The 23,078-nt window shown below is 41.1% G+C and overlaps 1 protein-coding gene across 1 annotated transcript in view; it reads right to left on the bottom strand.

Moving 5' to 3' along the window:
* The window catches only part of aarsd1 (alanyl-tRNA synthetase domain containing 1), a 73,345-nt gene that overhangs the window by 873 nt on the left and 49,394 nt on the right, over positions 1-23,078 (bottom strand). The window contains exons 7-16 of the mRNA XM_078529735.1: positions 17,117-17,245; positions 13,477-13,636; positions 12,465-12,522; positions 10,918-11,074; positions 7,544-7,660; positions 6,300-6,430; positions 5,248-5,314; positions 3,846-3,937; positions 1,952-2,006; positions 615-709 (exon numbers count right to left, since the gene is read on the bottom strand). Coding sequence (XP_078385861.1) covers positions 615-709; positions 1,952-2,006; positions 3,846-3,937; positions 5,248-5,314; positions 6,300-6,430; positions 7,544-7,660; positions 10,918-11,074; positions 12,465-12,522; positions 13,477-13,636; positions 17,117-17,245 — 1,061 coding nt within the window. The remainder of the gene's footprint in view (positions 1-614; positions 710-1,951; positions 2,007-3,845; positions 3,938-5,247; positions 5,315-6,299; positions 6,431-7,543; positions 7,661-10,917; positions 11,075-12,464; positions 12,523-13,476; positions 13,637-17,116; positions 17,246-23,078) is intronic.

The following is a 23,078-nucleotide window of genomic DNA, read 5'->3' as shown; positions in this document are numbered from 1 at the left end:
CCTAACTAACTCAGCAAAGAACTGACAAGTCTCGTTCACATTTCTCACAGTAACTGCCAAATTTGTATGGAATTCAAACCATAACTGGAAAGCAAATTCATTTTTTTATAGTAACACCTTAGAATTATCTCACTTCTTCCATCTATTAAAAACAAACTTAGGCTCCTTCTATTGGATCCTTGGCTCTCATTAAACCCCAGCTTCTGTCATCTAGGAGGGTAAAACCAGCAAAATCCACCACACTCATGATTGTTGCACATATAGCCAAAAGTGTGCTGCAGGGAGAAAAGGATTAGGTTAGATTTTGGTTCCATGAAGTGAGATAATGCTATTACCAAATATCCACCTCCAAACCAAGATCAGATAGATCCTCATTATATGAGTATTAGTTTTGTGTATCAAGACTGCCTAGTGCTGAAATCTAAATGGCCATAGCTGCTGTGCTAACAGTTACAGAATATTCACTTTTATGAGACGGCATAATAAGAGGGACTCAAAAAATCCTTTTATAGACAATCAATAGTATAAAAAAAACTTCTAAACTACAAAGAGCAGTAAAGTAGCCATTTGCAATTTGCCTCAACAGTTACAGAAATTAGGCAATATGATCTTACTTTGATCCTAGTGCTTCAACAGCATCCACTTGACCTGCTAACAGGAATAACCCTGCTCCTTTTTCATCACCAACTGTTAGGAACAGAAGTACTACCTGAGGAAACACAATAAACAGCAGCTGATCTTCAAGATGTTTAACATTTTTTGTGTTTATCAAGGTGATATGAATCAGTACGGGGGAATGAAACTGTGTTCTCCTTGTAACTTTGGAGTTGGTGCTAAAAGTTTGAGGTTGGATAGCTTTAGGACAGAAGGAATTAGGTGAAAAATTCCACAAGTTTGATCCAACAATGTTTTTTGACCTCAACTACACAAGAGTTCCACCAGTATGACATTCTTCTATTGTTAGCTGTGGCTCAGTAGGTAGAACTTGAGTTAGAAGCTTATGGGTTCAAGTCCCGCTCCACGACTTGAGCACAAAAACAAGGCTGACACTCTAAGGAAATGCTTCATTTTTGGAGATGCCCTCTTTTAGCATTAAACTGAGGTCCCATCTGCCTTTTCAGGTAGCCATAAAAGACCCCATGGCACCATTTTCAAAGATCCCTGCTGTCCTGGCCAATATTATTCATCAATCAACATCACAAAAACAGATTATCAGGTCATTATCATATTTCTGTTTGTGGGAGCTTAATGTGAGCAAATTGGCTGCTGCGTTTCCTACATTACAACAGTGACTATCCTTCAAAAATGTTTCATTGGCTGTAAAACACTTTGAGGTGTCTAGTGGTTGTGAAAGGCACTATATAAATGCAAGTCAATAAGGCCTCAGGATAGCCATATTGGGGAAAAAGTCTTTCCTGCAGCCTTGTTGAATGCGTTGCCTATTTAGTTCCAATTATTGACAAATTTTGGCTAGTTTTGTGCTGGTTACTTGTGAAAATAACAAATGAGTTGAGACTGCCAATCTCATTTCATGTCTGTACCTCTCTTCTAATGGCAGCAGGGATCAATGAACTAGCACGCTTGTCACATCGGAAACTGGGGACCAGCAGCTTACATGGCCCCACAATCAACTCCACAGTAGCAAGCGGGTGGGAATAGCTAGCTCACTTACACATTCAGTTAGCGATGGAATGATACGTGAAGAAGTAGAAGAAACAGCAGAGGATTTGAACATTCAGAAACACAATAAGAAAGCAAGGGGAAAAGCAACTCAAAAAGCTGGAGAGCCAGCAATACAATAAGACTATATGAAAACAAAAGATGAGAATGGTAAACATTAGTGGGGATAAGAGGTAATGAAAGAGGATGACAGACTAATCAAATCAAACAAAAATGGGTTTTGTAATCTCCATTTTACTTTGCCTTAGTAAATAAAGGTGCTGCACCTTACCTCAGCACTAACTTCATTTGCTATAATGTTCATAAATTCATTGTCCCCATCCTTTCTGAAATAAAATGAATAGAAATAGGTACAAAAATGTTAAAAGGGCAATTCATAATGCACAATATAGTTCCCATGCCAAACAATGGCAATGAGAATATAGATTGTCGTCCAGACTGTACATAAAGCAGTACCCCCATTATGTTTTATTAAACTATATTTTTGCGCTCACAAAGTTAAAGGGAATGTTAGCTGGGAACAAGACACTACTTTAGGCACCAGTATCAGTGTTAAACACTCCAGGTCAGGTACAGTGCAGTACAGTTAAAGTGTTGTAGGGGAGCCAATTACAACACTGACTATGGGACAGAATTTTGCCCTCGTTGGGTGAGCTCAGCAGGGGTGGTTGGGAAGCCGACCACCGCTCACGATCAGGCCACGACTGTGATTTCACGCCAGCAGGCCGATTAAGGCCCAGCGTGAAACCTGCGCTGCAGTGCTGCCTATGGGGGGGGGGGGGGGTGAGGGAGGAGGGCGAGCACGCAAGTTTGCGCATGCGTCTGAGTGCGCACAGGAAAAGCTCTCTGAGGCACAGAACTGCCTCAGGGAGCTGAAGAGTTATGAAAATGAAAAATAAAAGAATTGTAATATACTAAAACAAATGTCCCTTCATGTGGCTCTGTCACATAACCAGGGACATGTTATTGGTTTCCTATAAAGTGCAAAGGCCGCTTGGCCTTTTTGCCTGCCCGCCAACCATAGGTTGGACGGCCAGTGAAAATTTACATTTCATTGGGACTTTATTGGATTTAATAGGCCTGTTAATTGTCGGTGGGCACACTGCCGAATCCCACACACGCCCACCAATGGAAATATGGCACAAGTGTGCGATGACGTCAGGAAGCTCGCCCAACGTCATCATGCGTCATTTTACGCTCGTTCAGGTCGGGCATGCGAAAGTACTTCATCGGCTGTAAGGTGCTTTGGGATGTCCCGTGTAGCGTGTCAACAAGTCTTTCTTTCTTTTGAAGTAAAGTATGTCTACACTGGAGTAACAATGAACATTCATGATTTAAACTGCAAAACAGCAGTGTGCACAAACTTTGCAAAACTTCAAACAGGTCTTTGGTTTTGAAAACAATTTACTTTGAAAAACAGTGCTAAGAGGGTTAGAAATCCTCAAGAAAGCCAACTAAGAGTGCAGCATCTGGCTTCATGTGGACAAAAGGCTACAGGAAATTTCACACACTGGTTTCATACAGACAGAAGGCTTCACTGTGGAAAGGTTTCTTCTGAGTCCACACAGTTTTGGGTGGCCCAGTCAACTGCCCAGTGTAAAAGTGGGAGAGTGGCCAAAATAGAACTTCCCTTAACTTTGACTTGCATTCCAACTGACAAAAATAATTTTAAAATGGGACATGGATTGTTTACTGCAGTTGCAGGAGCCTTAAGAAGCTTCACCTTGCACAAGAACATCCAAAAACAAGAAGAAACTTCAAGAGCTATGAGAGAGCTAATAATTCTTCTGCCTTAATGCTGAAATCCTTGGTTTAAAAAATTGTCGCAGCTATCAATTTTCCTGATGCTTATTGGATTTGTATAAATCTTTAAAAGTCATTTTTAGATTAACGAACCAATCATATATTTGTGATTTGCTTTGACTGACTCTTGTCCAGCTTGACAAATCACTGAAATCTGTGTCCCAGCATGCAAACTCTGCTTTCACTACATGTTGCAAGGTGAGCATGTTATGTGACTTGCAATTTAATACATGGCTTACTCAAAAAAAAACAAAATTGTGACCTGCAAAAGCTGCCATTGTTTTCAGTGAAAGAACATGAGAACTGTGTTCCAAACTCAATCATCATTAGTGTGTATACCAGCAGAATAACAAGTTACTCACCTATGCAAAACTAATAACTTGCCCTTGTTCGGATCACTCTTAAAGCATTTTGCTGTTAACAGAGCCAAATCCCTGAGCAGGTTTAGATTGTTCTGTAGAGCACAAAAAAGAAAAACATATTATGTAGAGGTTTCACCCAAGGGTTGAATTTTTTCCCCAACAGTATTCAAAATAAAATAAACGCATACTACAGTAAAGCTTATGCTGACAGCGATAGAATACAAAGGCTAAACATGATCTGAAGGTAGATTTTATAAAGGCTTTATTCACAGTACAGTAACATACGCAGAGAGCAAATGTTGGGATTTCAGGAGCAGAAGATAGCGACCTGAGCATTAATTGTAAATGGGTGCAAAATCCAGGGATCCCACTGACCGCTCCATCCAGAATCCCAATATGCTATCTGAGCATGTGAATCTCACACCGGGGATATAAATTTGTTAAATCTAGGAATTCTGTGCATTAAAATTGTCAGTCACAGAATAAAAAGTAGAAATTATTAAATAAACTATAACATTAATGCATCAAGTACTAAGTAAGTTAATCTGTCACCTTTAATTCTGATCCCAAAGATCTAGTGGTTGGAAACAATTGTGAGACACTTGCATAGATAGAATATAGTTTGCAGTTGAAACAGAAGACATCAGTTGTAACTTTAATAAGTGAAAATGGAATATTTTCACAGAACAATGCATCTTACCAAGTGGCCTCCTTCCATGCTATAATTGACTCTCCGATTCTACCAAGCAACAGGCGATCTCATTTACATTCCCTTTCCAATCAAGTGCTCTCAATCTATATAAATCTAGAGCTAATCCAGTCACCATAAATTGAAAATGTACTTTTTTAGGAAGTTTTCCTTCATGTGTCATGAAGGATAAAGTTGCAAATCCATTTATGATGTTGCAGATAACATACAAAGGATGTCGACTTGGTAAAGGCCTTTACTGTTGAACTTACTGAAATCTTCGGTAGCCAGTTTGTAACATGCAAAACTTGAAATATTAGCCTGGAAATTACTGTTACTGATATCTGCACACAAATACTTAAAGTGTTAGCGCAATATTCTTCTTTTGCCTATTTTAAAGGAACTATTAAGTTACCTGCTAAATTATCACAGAGAAATGGTAATCTGTCTATTGTATTTTGGATTATGATGAACCTTTAAAAGAAATTATATTTCTAGGTGTAAATTATTCTTACAGTTCAAAATTTGTTTAACATAATTTTCTGACAGAGCACTATTGCTAAGCCCTCTCATCAATGCATTCTTTTCCTCAAAAGTTTCCTTAAAGAATATTTTCACTGTAGTAATTTGAACATTATTTAGACCATTATATTGGTGGTCAGCTAAAGTTCTTAAATGGCAACTCGTATAATCCGACTGAATTATCAGTAATACCTTCTGTAGCAATTTGACTGACTTTTGCAATTTGTCCACAGCTTCAACATGTTCCTCTGGGCCATTCCTGTAAAAATGAGTGAGCAAAAATTCACATCAACCAAACTAACTGATGAACTCGCCTAGAATCCACAGAAATTCTAAAAACAAATCTATTCAATGTCACACATCAATGTTTTTAAGTGCATAAGACATTCTTGCTACATTGTCAAGACACCGATAAGAGTTGACTACATTGGATTGGGTTCCTCCCTCCCCACAGTCCTTAGAAAAATTACTATTTAAGATACTTTTGTAAAGTGGATCACAAGCTCATTCTAGAATCGAATGTTTCATTACTCTCATGTCAATACTTCTTGACAGGTGGGTTTTGCTTTGTCAATGCCAACTGTTAACTAAGCTTGGCAGTTTGTAAGCGTCTGAAACCTGGAAGATGCCATTTAAAAATCTCCCCTGGCTAAAGCTGTTTTGCCTGTCCCCCAACAAATGCACTATTTATGCAGTGATATCCAGTGTGGTTCTGAAGTCATGGTACAATATTGTGATGTCAGTCCACAGGTGCCTGCATTGTTGACTGGAAAAAGCATTTTGTTAGCCTTGGCATCAGAACTTTAAACAGGCTCTCTGGCCAAAGTATCACAGCCAGGCTGTGAATGCTTTACATGCTGCAATGCATGTTACTGGAATGTAAACACCAAAAAGTTACACCTAGATTGCTCTCGAGACTTGTCCAGTGATACAAAAGCAGCTGCAGATAACCTCGGACCTCAGCCTACTCAGCTCTCGCACCTTCAACAGAATGAACCAAAGCTACTCAGTCTTGTTATCTGTCCTCACTAATAAACCATATATTCAAACTCTTAATGCTATAATGTCAGTATATAAATTGTCAACAGGTCAAATTTTAAAATTATGTTTCAGAGGTGATGTGTATTTTTGCTCCACTGTTATTTAACAATTATACATTTTCTTGGAAATGGGTACACAGACCAGTACATAAGTAACTTCTGCTGCTTTACATTGTGATATTCCAGGAAGAGCATTCCACTTACTTGAGAAGGGTAGTTAAAGCCTTTTCCACTGCATAACTTTTCTCTGCATATTTTAGCACTCTATTCCCAGCCAGGAAAATCAAGTTTGTTTTGTTCTTCTTTCCTTTCTCTGTCCCTAAAATCTTAACGGCCTGAACAATAGACCAAAACACACAGATTATCAGGGCTACAATTGAATCAGCAAAAATAATCCTGCCCAAATTTATATTTGATCAGTTGAGAGGTATCAGTGACTCTGGAGGGAGGGAGTCAAGGATTATGTAATGGCACAGTGGTGTTACACTAAACTGAGTCACAAGGAATACCTAGTAAACAAATAAAATTATATAAAATGCAAAACTAAAATACTGCAGATGTTGGAAATCTGAAGGAAGAATAGAGACCGCTGTAAATACTCAGCAGATTGGGCAGCATCTGTAGAGAGAGATACAGAGTTAATGTTTCAGGTTGATGATCCTTCATTAGAACTGTTCTGATGAAAGGTTATTGAGTGAAACATTAACTCTATTCTCTCTCTCCATAGATGTTACCTGACCTGCTGAGTTTTTTTTAAACAACAATCTTTGTTTTTATTTCAATCGTTACATATGAATAATATATTTTGCATACAAATTCTTCAATTGTCGAGTTTATGTCCAAACTGGTTTCTAGATAAAATAACATTTACCTCATTTAATATAACAGAAAAAAAACACCGTTTTGAGGAGGAAAAGGTGCTTCAGAGTGCAAAGCTTCTGCTCGTTGGATGGAAAGTTAAATTCATGAGTAGTCATTATTCTGGCCGGCCACCCTTGTTTTGTGCACTATTAGTTTAGCCTGATCGTGGTATGGTCAATATTTACAGAAAATTCAGTAATGGTTTTAGAAAAGCAATAGTGAACAAGTGATCATTAGTATTATGGGATCAGTGGAGTACCAGTACAAAATCAGAGCCAATTCCCAGCATGCAGCTTCAGACACCTTGGTGCTTAAATGTGCAGCTGGGATTTACTGGATAGAATAACTGGCTGTTCATGAAAATGCCATTCTCTTTTCATAAAGGTAGCACAAGCTTGGAGTAATTTGTGAATCCCTTACACTTGAAAACATTTTCTGAAAGAAAATTTATCCTCATTGGTGTGAAATTAAATCAAAGGACCTGAACTTTAAACGCACAAGCATATGCATAGTAATTTGCTCCTTCCTGTCTTCAAGTAAATTGCTACTCCATAATTTACTGAAAGCACATGGAAACATATTCTCACCTGTAGGTGACTGAGATTTGATACGTGTGTTCCACAGCACATATTTGCATCAATTCCTACAATGTCGATAATTCGGACTGGGCCTACATGATCATCTGGTAAACCCCGACTTCTCACCTAAAAAGCAAACATTTACTATTGCCAGCAATAAAAAAATACCAATGAAATGCTCTGCATCCTTTTTATTACAATAGGTCTCCTGTGGTATTGCACACTGCTAGTGTGAAACCTGGAGCGCACCTTCTGATGCTTGATGTCATCCCACTGCAGCTAAAACATGACGCAGTTCAGCTTTTTTTAAAAAGCATGGAAACCTACCGAAGCAATGGATTTTGCAGTTATAATGATAGCAAAACTGTCAACACTTGCTGTCGTTACTTTGCAAAACAGACAACTGTCAGTTAAACACAGAGATCCAGAACTTGTCTTCCACAGGATCCATTGTTCACAGAATTATTACAGTACAGAAGGAGGCCATCCAGCCCATTGTGCCTTCATCAGCTCAACGAACAAGGAACTCACCTAGTGCCATTCACCTGGCTTCTCCCTGTAACCCTGCACATTCTTCCTTTTCACATATCAGACTAATTACCTTTTGAATGTCTGGGTTGAACCTGCCTCTACCACTCTCAGGCAGTACATTCCAGGCCTTAACCATTTGCTGTGTGAAAAGGTTTTGCCACATGTCACCTTTGCTTCTTTTGCCAATTAATTTAAATCTGTGCTCACTCGTTCTCGATCCTTTCACGAGTGTGAACAGTTTCTCCCTCTTAACCCTGTCCCAGACCCCTCATGATTTTGAATAGCTCTATCAAATCCCTGCTCAACCCTCTCTTCTCCAGGGAAAACAATCCCAACTTCTCTAATCTATCTTCATAACTGAAGTTCCCCATCCCTGGAACCATTCTGGCAAATCTTTTTTGCACTCTCTCCAACGCCTTTGCATCTTTCCAAACATGCAGTGTCCAGAACTGGACGCAATACTCCAGCTAAGGCTGAACTAGTATCGTATATAAGTTCAACATAACCTCCTTACTCTTATACTCTATTGTACCCCCCCCCCCCCCCCCCCCCCAAAGAAACAATACCGGCAGCTCCATCAGTCTCGGCAGCGCCAGGAAGGCGTCAGTGGCCGCTGCCAGGACTGCAGGTGAAGACGACCACCAAGGCCCCTGGAATGGGTAAGTCTGAGGTATTGGGCCAGGGAGTTTGGGTAGATTAGGGAGAGGGGGCGGTTGAAAGGATGGGGTGGGGGGGGGTGCAGTCCCACAATTAGCAAAGGACAGCCCCTGAAGTGCGACCTCCCTGTCCTTCCTTCTCAAGCATTTGAGTGGAAATAAAATCGGGCTTCCCACTCTCGCCTGGCTGATCTTACTAAACATTTTATGGCGAGGGCAGCATATTATCAGGGTCAACTGGCTTGATAATAAGCCTAATTGACCCATGATTATTCATTTAAATATGGCAGGTGGGCTATTGATTTCAGTGCCCTCTCACATCCACCCCACCCTCCCCAACACCGTATTATGGGGGTGAGCGGGATGGGTGCCCACCCTATTTTAAGTGCGCACCACCCCCCACGGGAAACACGCTGGCCTGGGGCAGGTAAAATTCAGCCCATAGCATTTTTAGGTCTACTTCACTTTACAAAATCTGTTTAAGATGCAGGTAACTTCAGTCTTCCCTCCTCATGTCTTCTTAGTCAGATATTTACATAAATCCCCATCCTTAGAACAGGCAGACATTCATCATAGTCTGAACTTGGCTACATTAGTGACTCCAGCCACAATATTTAACCCCGCCCCACCGCCGAATCAGGCCTTCAGAAACAAATGAACAGGAAAAACAACTCATTCCAAACCACTCCTCAGCTTATGACGGTTTAAGATTTATAAAACAGTGGAAAAACGGAAATCTTTTGATATCTTCTTGACCCCGCCCCAGCATCACTCGCACATTATTGTTAACTGGTTATTCTTTGACAAGTTCTTCATAATGGAGTCTGGGTATCGCAGTAACACAAGAGCAGGGTGAAAACAAAAACTCTGAAGATACATTCCCCTTCCACAAATAAAATGTGGCGACAGTAAATGGGAATCTCCAACACCTAAGGCTCAAGTGCAATTTCCCGTAATGATTCTGCTCCTGAAGTAGCCAGTGCAGCAAAAATAAGTCTGTAAATGAATGAACATTAGCTGTGGTAAAGTACATAGTCCCTCCCCTTATAACGTCTCAGTCTCACAACAGCAAAATGTCACTTTATTGCTGGCCCTCGCAAACACATGTTAATATCTCGAAGGAACAACATCAGAACTGGTGTCACACCCCTAAGTCTATCATTAGATAGAGGGACTAGCAACATCACAGCAAAACATCCACAGATACTAACAAATTCTGCTGCCCATCATCTCATGCTTGTGTAAAAAAAATAAACTAATCCTCAAAGAACTGTCAAACTGGAGTGAGTCAAGAGCTGTAATACAATCTTGGGGATTAGGTGATGTGCTAAAGCTCCTTGGACTTGGTCCCCTCAGTTTAAGATGCTACCTGAGCCTGCATTACAACCCTGTCATTAACTCTAAACTAATTATTAATCTAGATCCATTTGACTAAAGCTTTCTTCTGCCATTTTTCTTCCCAATAATGAACTTGCCTTTTAGTAAAACTATGTAAACTCCAAAAGTATTATGAAGTTACACTGCAGTTCAAGTCCTAAATAACAAGTTGGATTGAGTTAGTGCATTTAATTGTGTTTTAATGGTAAATGATATTTAATATGAGTGTAATAACGAACTAAATCATTCACTGGCCATCCATACTCATCATTCATTTAAACAGTTCCAAGTCAACCTAGTTTTATTTAGTGCCTCATACATCGTGGATACTTTTGTAACAGAAAGGATTGTCACAAGTAAATCTCCCTTGTTACATAACTGATGCTCCTCTGGCATAGTGCAAAGTCATACAAACCAGAAGCTCGCAGGTTCAATTTCCAGCCTGAGAGGAGTTTGCAATTCTGACTGGAATTGAGCCAATGTAATTGGCTGCACTATCCACAAGTTGGAGCTAGGCAAGGGGAAAGAGAAAAATCAACCAGGGATTCTATTCCTGATCATCAACTAGTGTTGAAAAGTCCAAATTAGGATAGGATTCAGCTATGCTATGCTGTTTTACACAATAGCCAGCCAACACTCAGTGCATAGGCCCATGTTGCACATGAAGGATGACACTTAGGCCAGATACTGGCATCTATGGATCCAAAACCCAGTTATCAGTGTGCACACTCATGAGAGCAGAAGTGAAGCTGGAGGAGTGTGGGGGACGTAAGCAAAGTATCAATATCGAAAACTAAATGTCCATTGATCTTCATTTACCTTTTCTACCTCTGGGTCATCCACAGATAGAACTCGCACATTGACAGGGATGTGCTCCCTGATTTTCTCATTTACTGTTAACTCCAGAGCTTCAACCTGCTCAGCAGTCACAGAAGGCGTGTCAAGTTCAATGAAACTACGCTGCCGGCCCAGCTCCCTGCAAAAACAAACATGAAAGGTCCCAAATTACCAGCTATGTTCCAGCAAAATCAATTACATTTTGTTGTATTCCTCAAAGCTACTGGAATATTTTATTTTGTCAACTGGATGTACATTATGGGGAACCTGGATCAGTTTTTTGCCTGGGCCAGAGCTTACATCATACAGAAGAGATAAGCAGATTAACAGATAATAAATGCATAGTCCGATGAATCTCCTGAACAGGTTTTGATTGTCTCAGGGGTTGAGAGGAATTTTCCACCTTACTGACTCTGGGTTTTTGTCTCTCCAGAAAATATGGCTGTGAGAATTGGAAAATGTCCAGATATGATGCCCCAGCTATCATGGTCGCAGGGCAGGCTTGATGAACCAGTTTTCATATGTACAATACTTACAAATTTGCCAGAGAAAGATCTTCCTTAATCACTATACATTCTGGAAAGCTGTGGCTGTGAAAGTATTATTTCTCAAAAGGGAAAATACATTTCTCGTAGTGCTTTGAACCATGTGCTGGCTAGTTTGTAAAACATTTCTCTTTAAAAATAATTTTTTTTTTTAGTGAATTTGTGCTCATCAAGCTGATGAATATCACTGATGGGAAATGCAACAATTTTCCCTAGGGTCAACATTGAACACTTGCAAGTTGGGTATTTTACTGGCGAGATTCAAAATCCTTCCTGTCTCATTTTTAAAAATGTTCCAATGATCAAAGTTATTTGCCTTGGGAGAAAAGACTGAGGTGAGTCATGATTCAGGTCTATAAATAATGAAAGGCATTAATAAGGTTGAAGTAAACAAGCTATTTGACTTGGACACTGAGCATAAGACTAGAGAGCCAACTCAGAGCCAAGGTTGGAGAACAAGTGAAAAAAAACGACCAGCTCCCAGAATAAAGAGCATTTGAGTTAAACTTGTAAAGGAGGAATAAAATCAAACTACTGCGGATGCGTCACATCCAACTTGAAATGTTAACTCTGTTTCTCTCCCTGCAGATGCTGCCAGACCTGCTGAGTATTTCCAGCCCTTTCTGTCTTTATTGTAGAAGAGGAAGTTGGCTCAAAATGACCCTGACACCTTTGATATCAACATCTATTGGAAAAGGGAATAAATGTTAGAAAGATATTAGGGGCAGGGTTTGAATTTATTCAGAGGAGTTGGAGAAGGAACTTGTTGTTCCTTAAAGCAGAGGCTCAGTAATTGGCAATGGGCAGGAAGTCCATGATAAAATCAGTCACTGACTCTGGACTGAATAGGCTTGACGGGCGGAAAGGTCTTCCCTCATACCACTCCACAGATGAACATATATTAAATGATTATTCAACTACGTGAACTGGAGGGAAAAAATAGGAGTAATCAGGAAATGGTTCTGTACATAATTTTATGCTTACCATGAAGTAGTTTTGAAACCAAACATCAAATCTGCTATGGCTGTAATTAAATGTTGCCCTGAAACAAAATGCAATAAAAAGATACACATTTATTCTTAAATAAAAGTGTCAATCATAATTTAAGGTAAAAGTGAACATCCAATTGAAAAAAGCTTTTTCAGAAACTGAAAGGTTTGTTCAATAATCAGAAGATATCAGAGGTCGATTTAGGAAAAAAACCATGGGCATGATCTCTACTTGCATCCATGTTGGGCCTCACAACTGGTGGTGGGTCCTGAGTCCAACTGGGGAAAGTGGGGGGTTGGGGGGGGCGGGGGGAGTGAGTGGTGGAGTGATCATGCTCCAAAGGAAGCCTGGGGATTGGGAACTCCAATATGCACATTCCCACCACTCCCTTACACTGAGGTGTAATATGAGATCCTTAACAGGCTGGCCCAGAAATGTCAGCTCTGCTCCACACCCAGCATAGCTAGAGTCATTCCAGCAGGTTCCTGTCAGAGTTATGACAGGAGTCAGTCTGAACAGCTGCAGGTTTTCAGGGTCCTGCAGTTTTTCTATCTAGCCAACATAATGCAGATCGAACACATAATACAGAATGTCATTTGAACAAAACATTTACTATATTTGTGTGTTCTCGGCAGCGTAGTATATCTAGCAGTGGTGTGTCAACATAGAAGGCAATGTCTATGTCTGAAATTATAAAATTGTTGAGTGGCTCTCTAAGGAAATTGTGTTTTTAATTTAATTGAACAATGCAACTACAACTCCTGTTGAGATATCAGTTTATAATTGATCAAAATGTGACAGCAGCCCAAGCTCTGTTAAATAATCAGTATTTGGTGCTTTATCACAGGGGTCCTTACAAATTTGTGCAAATGAATGTCTCTTTGATAAAAAGGGATCTTCATAGCAGGGAGGATACTCCCACTGCTTTGAAGCAATAAAACGAGTGGCTTATTTTACAGAAACCTAACACACCTTCAGAGTTGCAATGAAAGGGCTAATTGAGTACCTGAATGTTGCTGCATGTGGTCAAATCGTCTTTCCCAATCAATCTTCAGCTGAACCTTAGACAAAGGCTCCAAGGACGACTGCACAAAGTGAATAGCCTCTGGTCCATGTCGCGTCACTCGTAACACAGGGATGTCATTTATGAACCCACGGTCGTCTGGCTTTAAGAAATAAATTGAATGAAGTCTTCAAAAATATATATACTTTCATTGCTTTCTGAGCCCAGGCAAAGCTTCAATTCCACCAACAATTGAAGTATTTGCAATATTCAAATACCAAATGCAAGTTCGGTGCTTTTGTCACTGGACTAGAAATAAAGAGACCCAGGTTAATGCTCTGGGGACCTGGGTTCGAATCCCGCCATGGCAGATGGTGGAATTTGAATTCAATAAAAATCTGGAATTAAAAGTCTAATGATGTCCATGAAGCCATTGTCAATTGCCATAAAAACCCATCCGGATCACTAAGAGAAGGTAATCTGCCAGCCTTATCTAGTCTGGCCTACATGTAGCTCCAGACCCACAGCAATGGGACTGACTCTTAAATGCCCTCTGAAATGGCCTAGCAAGCCACTCAGTTGCATTAAACCACTAAAAAGTCAAAAAGGAATGAAACCAGACAGACCACCTGGCATTGAGCTAGGCACCGGACATCACTGTGGGTGTACCTACACCACAGGGACTGCAGCAGTTCAAAAAGGCAGCTCACCACCACCTTCTCAAGGGCAATTATGGATGGGCAATAAATGCTGGCTGAGCCAACAACACCCACATCCAGCGAATGAATAAAAAATATTGTCCTGAAGCTCCAGCATTGCTGATTGATCCACTTGGCTCCCCTACCAGAGCAACATTGGTCTGATGAACCAATCAGATCTTCACAAGAACACATGGGAGCCCATTTTTCCATTGCTGCTTTTAGGTTTATTTTATTCCTTTAAATAAAATTCATCTTCAGGTTCCAAACCAGTCAATCTGAATGGCCGCATGTCAAATTCCTGGCTCAATTAACCTCAAACTCTGATTTAGCATTTCAACCACTTTATGTTAAGATTTTATTTAGTATTGTGCAAACTGATTTGAAGATGGTCTATTTTCACGGCGGCAGTAATCATATAGACCCTTTAAATTTGCCAGCGAGTCCAAAGTTAGCTCCAAGTTCCAGAGGGCATGCTGTTATGAAAACTATGCTTACCTCGTTGAGATTGGAGGTCAGAAACTTCAACTTCCACCTGGCCACGGAGCTTCTGTGCATGCACAGACCAGAAGCGGGCTGCACTTGCGCAGTTTCACAATTTTTATGTTCTTTGGACCCAGCGTGCATGTGCACGAAGGAAAACTGTGTGAAAACCCTGGTTCATTTGACCGCATGCAGAGGGTCATTGCCGAACAAGAGTCCCAGGCAGGGGACAGGAAGAGGCCCCAGAGGGAGAGGGGACAGGGAGATGTCCCAAATGAAGAATCCCAGAGAGGGAATAGGGAAAAGGTCCCAGTTCAATTCAGTTAGAAAGAGGAGCAGAGAATCAGGCTCCAACCAGGAAAAGGGCTGGTTAGCAGACTTTAATCGAAGAAGATTCAGGAAAAGCCCTGAAGATCCAAGGAGGCAGGGGAAGGTTGGTGACTCCGTGCTGTGGGCCGTTGAGGCAAAGGTATCCCCTTGGAGCAGTAGTGTCCTGCTTGGCCAAACAGATGAAGTTATGCTGGTGAGTTGGTGCTTGAGTGCATAGTCAGGAATCCAGGGGAATGGAATCTCAGGAGATGAAGATTGAAACCCTGTGAGGTGGGCCATTGTTGATGCCACCTGATTTGGAACGATTTTTGGACAGAATTCCCAGGTTAGGTCTTCAAAGGTGAAGACAGGAATCCCTCGTGACAGAGACAAAGTTTCAGTGGAATTAGTTGACTCAGTGTTACTGACATCTGGGTGGGTTGTTGAGAAATCCATGGACTCTGTCTTGGTCGCATTTGCCATTTATTGTGTAGTGCGATGTGCTCAACCTCAGTTTGCTTATTAATTCACATGTACCTCATAATAACCCTGAACATTAGCATATAAGACAGATATTGTAAACTGTTTTATTTTTCTGACCTTGTATAGCAAAATTTATTTTATTTGTTCAAAACCTGCAGAATCTTGTGGTTTTATTCTATTAGCAAGTGTCTTCAATCTCAAACTTTGTCCACCTTAAACAAAACGTTATTGGTCCCTAAATGGATTTTACCAAAGCCTTGGGGGTCTGGTCTAGGGTCATAAGTGTGTACTGTGGACATCAATGTGATGATACATGCATGCTTATACACCCATCTTTGAAAAGACAAGTACTAAAGGTGAAAATAAAATCTTAAGGACAAAGGCTTTGCTAAAAGAAACAGGGTCATTGGTACAAACACAAAGCGTTTTCAATCTAGTTTGTTGCTAAGTAACAACATTGGGAATTTATCCAACATTCTGCTGTCACCTAAACACCATGAGTTTATAGTTACGTGACTGCATCACAGAATTTAAAATGAGTTTAAACCTACCCACAACTGCAGGCAGGTTTATTTCTGTTGCTTTTAACCACTGATCTGACTGCAGTTAAACTGCCACTTTCATAATGTATGAAAGATGATATGATTCAGGCCAGAGTGACATCCTCATTTAGTTTCAATTATCAAAAGGGGTTGGAGAGGAAGTTCCCAGATATTTTTCCTCAAAATGACCTGGGTTTTTAATCTGTTTTTTCGTCTAGGAGGTCACATGGCTTTTTTTTGGGAGGACGCTATGTTGGTCTCTAAAGTCTGTATATTGTGATTCACAAGGGATCATAGATTTGGGGTACGGACTGTATGAATCAGAGTGTCTTTTCCAGTCTGCCATCATTCATATGTACGCTGCAAATCACCAGTGGCTCTCAAACTGGACACATTCCACAGGATTTGTGGTACAGGGTGGGCTTACGCATAGACATAGACAACTGTCCAAAGCACCGTTTATCAAGACTGAGTGAGTGAGCAGCGGCCAGAGGCATCCTCTGCTCCGTTTTGGTTCTTGTTCTCTCCAGGCTCCCTTAGTACTCTCTCTGTGTTGCTGTTTTCTCTGGCTGTGCTTCCCAAGTACATCCTGCCTTCTCTACGTTCCTGCTAAAGAATCCGCAGTGAGAAGCAGGCACACCATCTCACTGGTATCTGTAAGTAAATAGCTGTTTTCCTGAATGCATCATTAAAACACTCTTTATATGTAGCATTTTCATATTTTGGGTGTTATTCAGTATTATAATTTAGACGGAGGGAAGCATCTGTAATGACTAATCCATTTGAAAAGGAGCCCTTCAACCAAAAACATTTGAGCACCACTGCCTAAAATCGCCCAAATCTTTGAGAACGCTGCAACTCCTGCCACAGACCACAAAGGCATCAGGAACAATTGCAAACATGCACTCAGCCCGCACTGTGGTGCCAGCACATGAGCAGATTTTCCCACCAAGATGGTGGATGCACAACGTTCAGCGACAGAGAGCAGAGATGCACCTAAAAGCATCTCTCACTTTAAACAGCTCGACATTCACACTGCATCTGCACATGTGCAGGAAACGCCCACCCACCCTCGGCCGTATTGCAGCACAAATAAACGCAGCCCTTTGAGAAATAAACCATTCTGACCTGTCCACCTCCCTCCGGAAACAGTAAGGTGTCCTCAAGGATCACACTAAAACCTTTCAGAGTTTCCTTTTTCCCATTAACGGTGATTTTCAACTCTGCTGGAGTACACGATAGCACCAAGGTCTCAAACTGAAATGAAAAGCATTGTGTAAATAAAACACAAGCAGCCGGAACAGAGTAACAGCATGTCTGTGTTAAAATACAAAGACACATATATTAAACTTATCGATGAAATAAAAAGGGAAATAAATTGCACCCATGAAAAATCTGAAATAAATGTGTATTTTTAGAATTTTCCACAACAGGTCATCCATCTTCTGTAAATAGACAGGTTATGGCATTTCAGTCATCTGACAGTTCAACAGGCTGTCGGTTAAGAGATAAAAGGCATTTTGCTAAGGTTGGAAGAAAGACTATGCTCTACATGCTGTTCCCACAGACTCATGCTGGGCCAAACATCAACAGCTGCTGGAGGTCCATCTATTCGGTGAAAGCCACACTTTAGTCTGCCCAAAGCCTACTGGTCTTCCATTGCATAGAGCTGTCAACAACTGAGTACTGCACACTGGCACATTCCAAGGTCCAGGGCTAAGTACTGAGGGACGCACTAAAGCTTTGGTAGGCCATTGGAAAGGCTCAGTGGAGAAAGGCCACAGTCTAAGGCCCTCCCGTGATAGCACTCCCATGAGCTCTATCCCATAGAGTACCCCCTGGGCTGTATGTTTGACATGAAATTTTTTTTATAAATATAACCTATAACTGTAAGTGTAGTGAGGCAACACAAGAGTGCAAGTACACTACTCACAGAAACTGAACTATATTACACTTTACATATCAGTTCAATTTTGACATTAATGTACTTTAACTAAATAGCATGTCTTTTGAAAAAAGAGAGCAAAGAGGGGAAGGAAAAAGAACCACCAGATGCACCAATCATGGCTTCAGAGTGATAACCCATCTGTAAATTTATATAAGAGAATATCTGGGAGATAGTATATGGAGAGATCATCCATGAGATAGAAAAGGCAAATGAAGATAAGGCAACAAAAAAAAACTGAATTTTGATGAAGAGTCATCGATCTGAAGCATTAACTATGTTTCTCTCCTTGAAAATGCTGCCTGGGCTGCAGAGTATTTATTACAAAAAGCATAAACGGGTGAGCGGGTGAAAAGCCACACAAGAAGTTCAGCGGAAGAAGAAAAGAAATGTAAAGAAGGAGGAAGAACAAAGTTCTGAAGCAGCAGAAACAAAATTAAAACCAAAAAAGGAAAGCAAAACACTGACTGGTCCATTTCCACCAATCACAAAAAGAGGAAAAGAACAACATGGGCTCAGTGCATTGGGCTTATCAGTATTCTATAACCTAAATATCAACCTGCCTCCCCTCCTACCCCAAGGCACCAACAGGCCCCACATTATTAATGCTTTAAAGAGAAACTTCCAATAATGGCACTTTGAGGGAGTTTTCCAAGTCAGCCCCAAAATGGGCATGATTTTGGCAATGTGCAAATGGGATCCACTCATTGCTAGTTTGAATGGGAAGGGGAGGGGTCCGGCTGTAGTTCCTTGGGGGGAGTGGTGAAGAGGCGGGGGGGTGGGGCATGAAATCAGGCTGGCAATCAGCCAGCTAAAGATTTCTGAGGGATCCAGGGTAACATGCATGCCCCTGCAGCCCAGCAAAAACCTTCATTGTTTAAAAAAAAAGAAACAAAAAAACTTCCTTGTTCTGAACAGTCTCTGGGGATCCCTTCACAACCCCAGCCGATTACCCCTTTTTCAGATGAGTAACGGGAGAGGAGCAGGTTAAAATTCCCCTTAAGCTTTTTTTAAAAAAACTATAAAATAATACTTTATACTTTTCTATTTATTTTTGAAATGTAGATTTTCAAAGGACAAGTAACCAAAATACTGGTACAGAAGTTAGCTAATTAAAGCAAGTGCAGAATTATCATGCTGGTAAGAAAATACTGCGGATGCTGGAACTCTGAAATAAATACAGAAAAAGCTGGAAATACTCAGCAGGTCAGGTGGCATCTGTGGCGAGATGGTTCCAGGTCGGTGTTTGACCAATCTGAACCGTTGACTGTTTCTCTCTCCACAGATGCTGCCAGACCTAAGTATTTCCAGTTTTTCTGTTTTTTTAATGATAAGCTGATCTGCTCCAACTCCTCCCAGTCCTTCACAAATGTTCCAAATTCTGACGTCCAAATTGAACTATCAGTTTGAGGTTTGGACACCTAGTTACCATTATTTCCAGTATCTCGACAACCCTGGATATCTGCACCAGAGTAATTAATGATTTCTCTCTTTCAGAAACATGTAGATGGAATCAATTAACTGGAAGCTTTCCCCCGCAGCATTAAGTAAACCCACATTCCGCTTCTCTCTAGCAAAAATGTTTCACACAAATAACTTGCCTGTTAAGAGATCGTCAAACTAAAGCAACTTGTGCCTTGCGCTCATACTAATCTTGCATCTGTTTAAATGGTACATTGCGGTTATACATGTTGCTGTGCAATAATGCATGTACATACAGTAACTGGTTCAATAATCATGTGCTGTGAGCATTGCCTGCAGTGTCAGCCATTTCAACACTTGAACGACCCTTACCTGAAACATTAACCTATCTTTCCTCTCTATAGTTGCTGACAGATCTATTTTGTATATGCAGTTAACTGGAGTTTCATTGGCTTTATATCCAAATCCCAGTGTAATTTCCCATTTTGTACACATCCTGATTTTTTTTTTCTATAAGTTAAAGTGGGTCAGCACATGCAATCCCCCACAGTGGATCATGACCTTGTCCAAAGTTTGCAGACCATTTATTTGTTCAGCAGGAATTTTTTTTTTAAAAAAAGTCTTTTCCTCTCCTCCCTCTATTTTCATGCATTTCTTGGAAGCTGGTTAAAAGCAACATTCCTCCCAGGGATCACTAGATAGCCAGTACTTAGAAGGGATTTTTTTCTATAGTAACAAAGCAAAATGCATTCATCCAAAAATGCAAAAATACATGTTAAATTTTATTGATGTTGGAGAATGAAAATAGCATTTTGAAATAAACTTTTACTCTGATCTGAAACAAAAACAGAAAATGCTGGAAAAACTCAGCAGGTCTAACGGCGTCTGTGGAGAGAAAAACAGTTAATGTTGCGAGTCCGTATGACTCTTCTTCAGAGCTAAAGAGAAGTAAAAATGTGATGAAATTTATACCATTTAAGGGGGTGGAGCAGGTGAAGCTGGATTGAAGACCATAGAGTCATAGAGGTCTACAACACAGAAAAAGGCCCTTCGGCCCATCAAGTCTGCGCCGGTCAACAAGTGCCTAACTATTCTAGTCTCATTTTTCAGCACTAGGCCCATAGCCTTGTATGCCTTGGCATCGCAAGTGCACATCCAAATACTTCTTAAATGTTATGAGGGTTTCTGCCTCTACCACCCTTTCAGGCAGTGAGTTCCAGGTTCTCACCACCTTCTGGGTGAAAAAATTCTTCCTCACATCCCCTCTAAACCTCCTGTCCCTTACCTTAAATCTATGCCCACTGGTTATTGATCCATCTACCAAGGGGAAAAATTCCTTCCTGTTTACCCTACCTATGCCCCTCATAATTTTATACACCTCAATCATGTCCCCCCTCAATCTCCTCTGCTCCAGGAAAAATAACCCGTCTATCCAATCTCTCCTCATAACTAAAACTCTCCAGCCCAGGCAACATCCTGGTAAATCTTCTCTGCACTCTCTCTCTAGTGCAATCACATCCTTCCTATAATGCAGATTCCATAACTGCACGCAATACTCTAGCTGTGGCCTAATCAGCGTTTTATACAGTTCCAGCATAACCTCCCTACTCTTATATTCTATGCCTCAGCTAATAAAGGCAAGTATCCCATGGGTGGGGGCAAAGGAGAGATTAACAAGGATGTCAAAGGGGACAAAGGGGATGTTAATGGTAGTGGTAAGGGCTAAAGGAGGTGCTGATAATGCCATTAAGAGAAGAAAGCAGAATGTGATAATAGCAGGTCAAGGGTAAGCACTCTGAAAAGAACAACATGAACAAGTGACAGGTGGCCCTTGTTGGGGGTGGGTGGGTGGGGGGGGAAGGGATAGTGGTGGGGAAAAAAGATTGAAAATAGGATAAAAGGTGGGGATAAAACAATGAATAAATGGATAAAAATGAAAATAAATAAAAATAAGTGGATAAAAAATAAAAATGGAAAAAAGGGGGTAAAAAAAGGGGTGAGGATAAAGAAGAGAGTTCATGGTCTGAAGTTGTTGAACTCAGTGTTAAGTCTGGAAGGCTGTAAAGTGCCTAATCGGAAGATGAGGTGCTATTCCTCCAGTTTGCGTTGAGCTTCACTGGAACATCGCAGCAGGCCAAGAGCAGACATGTCATGTGGGCATGAGAGCAGGGTGGTGTGTTGAAATGGCAAGCAACAGGAAGGTCTGGATATTGCTTGCAGACAGACCGCAGTTGTTTCACAAAGCAGTTACTCAGTCTGCATTTGGTCTCTCCAATATAGAGGAGACCGCATTGGGAGCAGCAAATGCAGTACACCAAATTGAAGGAGGTGCAAGTAAAGCGCTGCTTCACCTGAAAGGAGTGTTTGGGCCCTTGGACGGTGAGGAGGGAGGAGATAAAGGGGCAGTAATTGCATGGGAAGGTGCCGTGGGAGGGGAATAAGGTGTTGGGGTGATAGAGGAGTGGATCAGGGTGCCCCAGAGGGAACGGTCCCTAAGGAATGCCGACAGGAGGAGTAAGGGGAAGATGTGTTTGGTGGTGGCATTATGCTGGAGTTGGCTGAAATGGCAGAGGATGATCCTTTGAATGTGGAGGCTGGTGGAGTGAAAAGTGAGGACAAGGGGGACCCTATCATGGTTCTGGGAGGGAGAGGAAGGTGTGAGAGCAGAGGCAAGGGAGGTGGGTCAGACATGGTTGAGGGCCCTATCAACCACAGTGGGTAGGAAACCTCGGTTAAGGAAGAAGGAAGACCCGTCGGAAGTGTCGTTTTGGAAAGTGGCATCATTGGAACAGATGCAACGAAGGTGAAGGAACTGGGAGAATGGGATGGAGTCCTTACAGGAAGCAGGGTGTGAGGAGCTGTAGTCGAGGTAGCTGTGGGAGTCGGTGGGCTTGTAATGGATATTGGTGGACAGTCCAGCACCAGAAATTGAGACAGAGAGGTCAAGGAAGAGAAGGGAAGTATCAGAGATGGACCATGTGAAGGTGAAGGAGGGGTGGAAATTGGAAGCAAAATTGATAATTTTTTCCAGGCCCAGGTAAGAGCATGAAGCAGCACCAAAAATTCATTTTTTATTTATTTTTTTATCCGCTTATTTTTATTTATTTTCAGTTTTATTAATTTATTCATTGTTTTATCCCCACCTTTTATTCTATTTTCAATCTTTTTCCCCTACCACTCTCCCTTCCCCCCACCCCAAGGGCCTCTGTCATTTGTTCATTTTGTTCTTTCCATAGTGCCTAACCTTGTCCTGCTATTATCACATTCTGCTTTCTTACCTTAATGCCACTATCAGCACCTCCTTTGGCCCTTACCACTACCATTAACACTCTCCTTGTCCTTTTGTTCATGCCATCTTTGTCAATCTCTCCTTTGCCCCCAACTATCACTGGCCTTCTATCCAGCTTCACCTGCTCCAACCCCCTTAAACAGTATAAATTTCATCACACTTTTACTTCTCTTTAGCTCTGAAGAGTCACATGGACTCGAAACGTTAACTGTTTTCCTATCCACAGAAGCTGTTAGATCTGCTGAGTTTTTCCAGCATTTTCTATTTTTGTTTTAGATTTCCAGCATCCGCAGTGCTTTGCTTTTATTTTACTCTGATCTGGTAGACTTAGTGCCTTTAAGGTAGTAAAGGAGAAATAATTAATTACCTACTACCCTTGACACTATCCAGTGATCCCTGCTGGAAATGTGGAAGCATCATGTGGCAGGGGTGGG

This window comes from Cetorhinus maximus, chromosome 25 (assembly GCF_964194155.1).
Source record: "Cetorhinus maximus chromosome 25, sCetMax3.hap1.1, whole genome shotgun sequence".
Taxonomy (NCBI): domain Eukaryota; kingdom Metazoa; phylum Chordata; class Chondrichthyes; order Lamniformes; family Cetorhinidae; genus Cetorhinus; species Cetorhinus maximus.
This window is presented reverse-complemented; position numbering and strand designations above follow the sequence as displayed.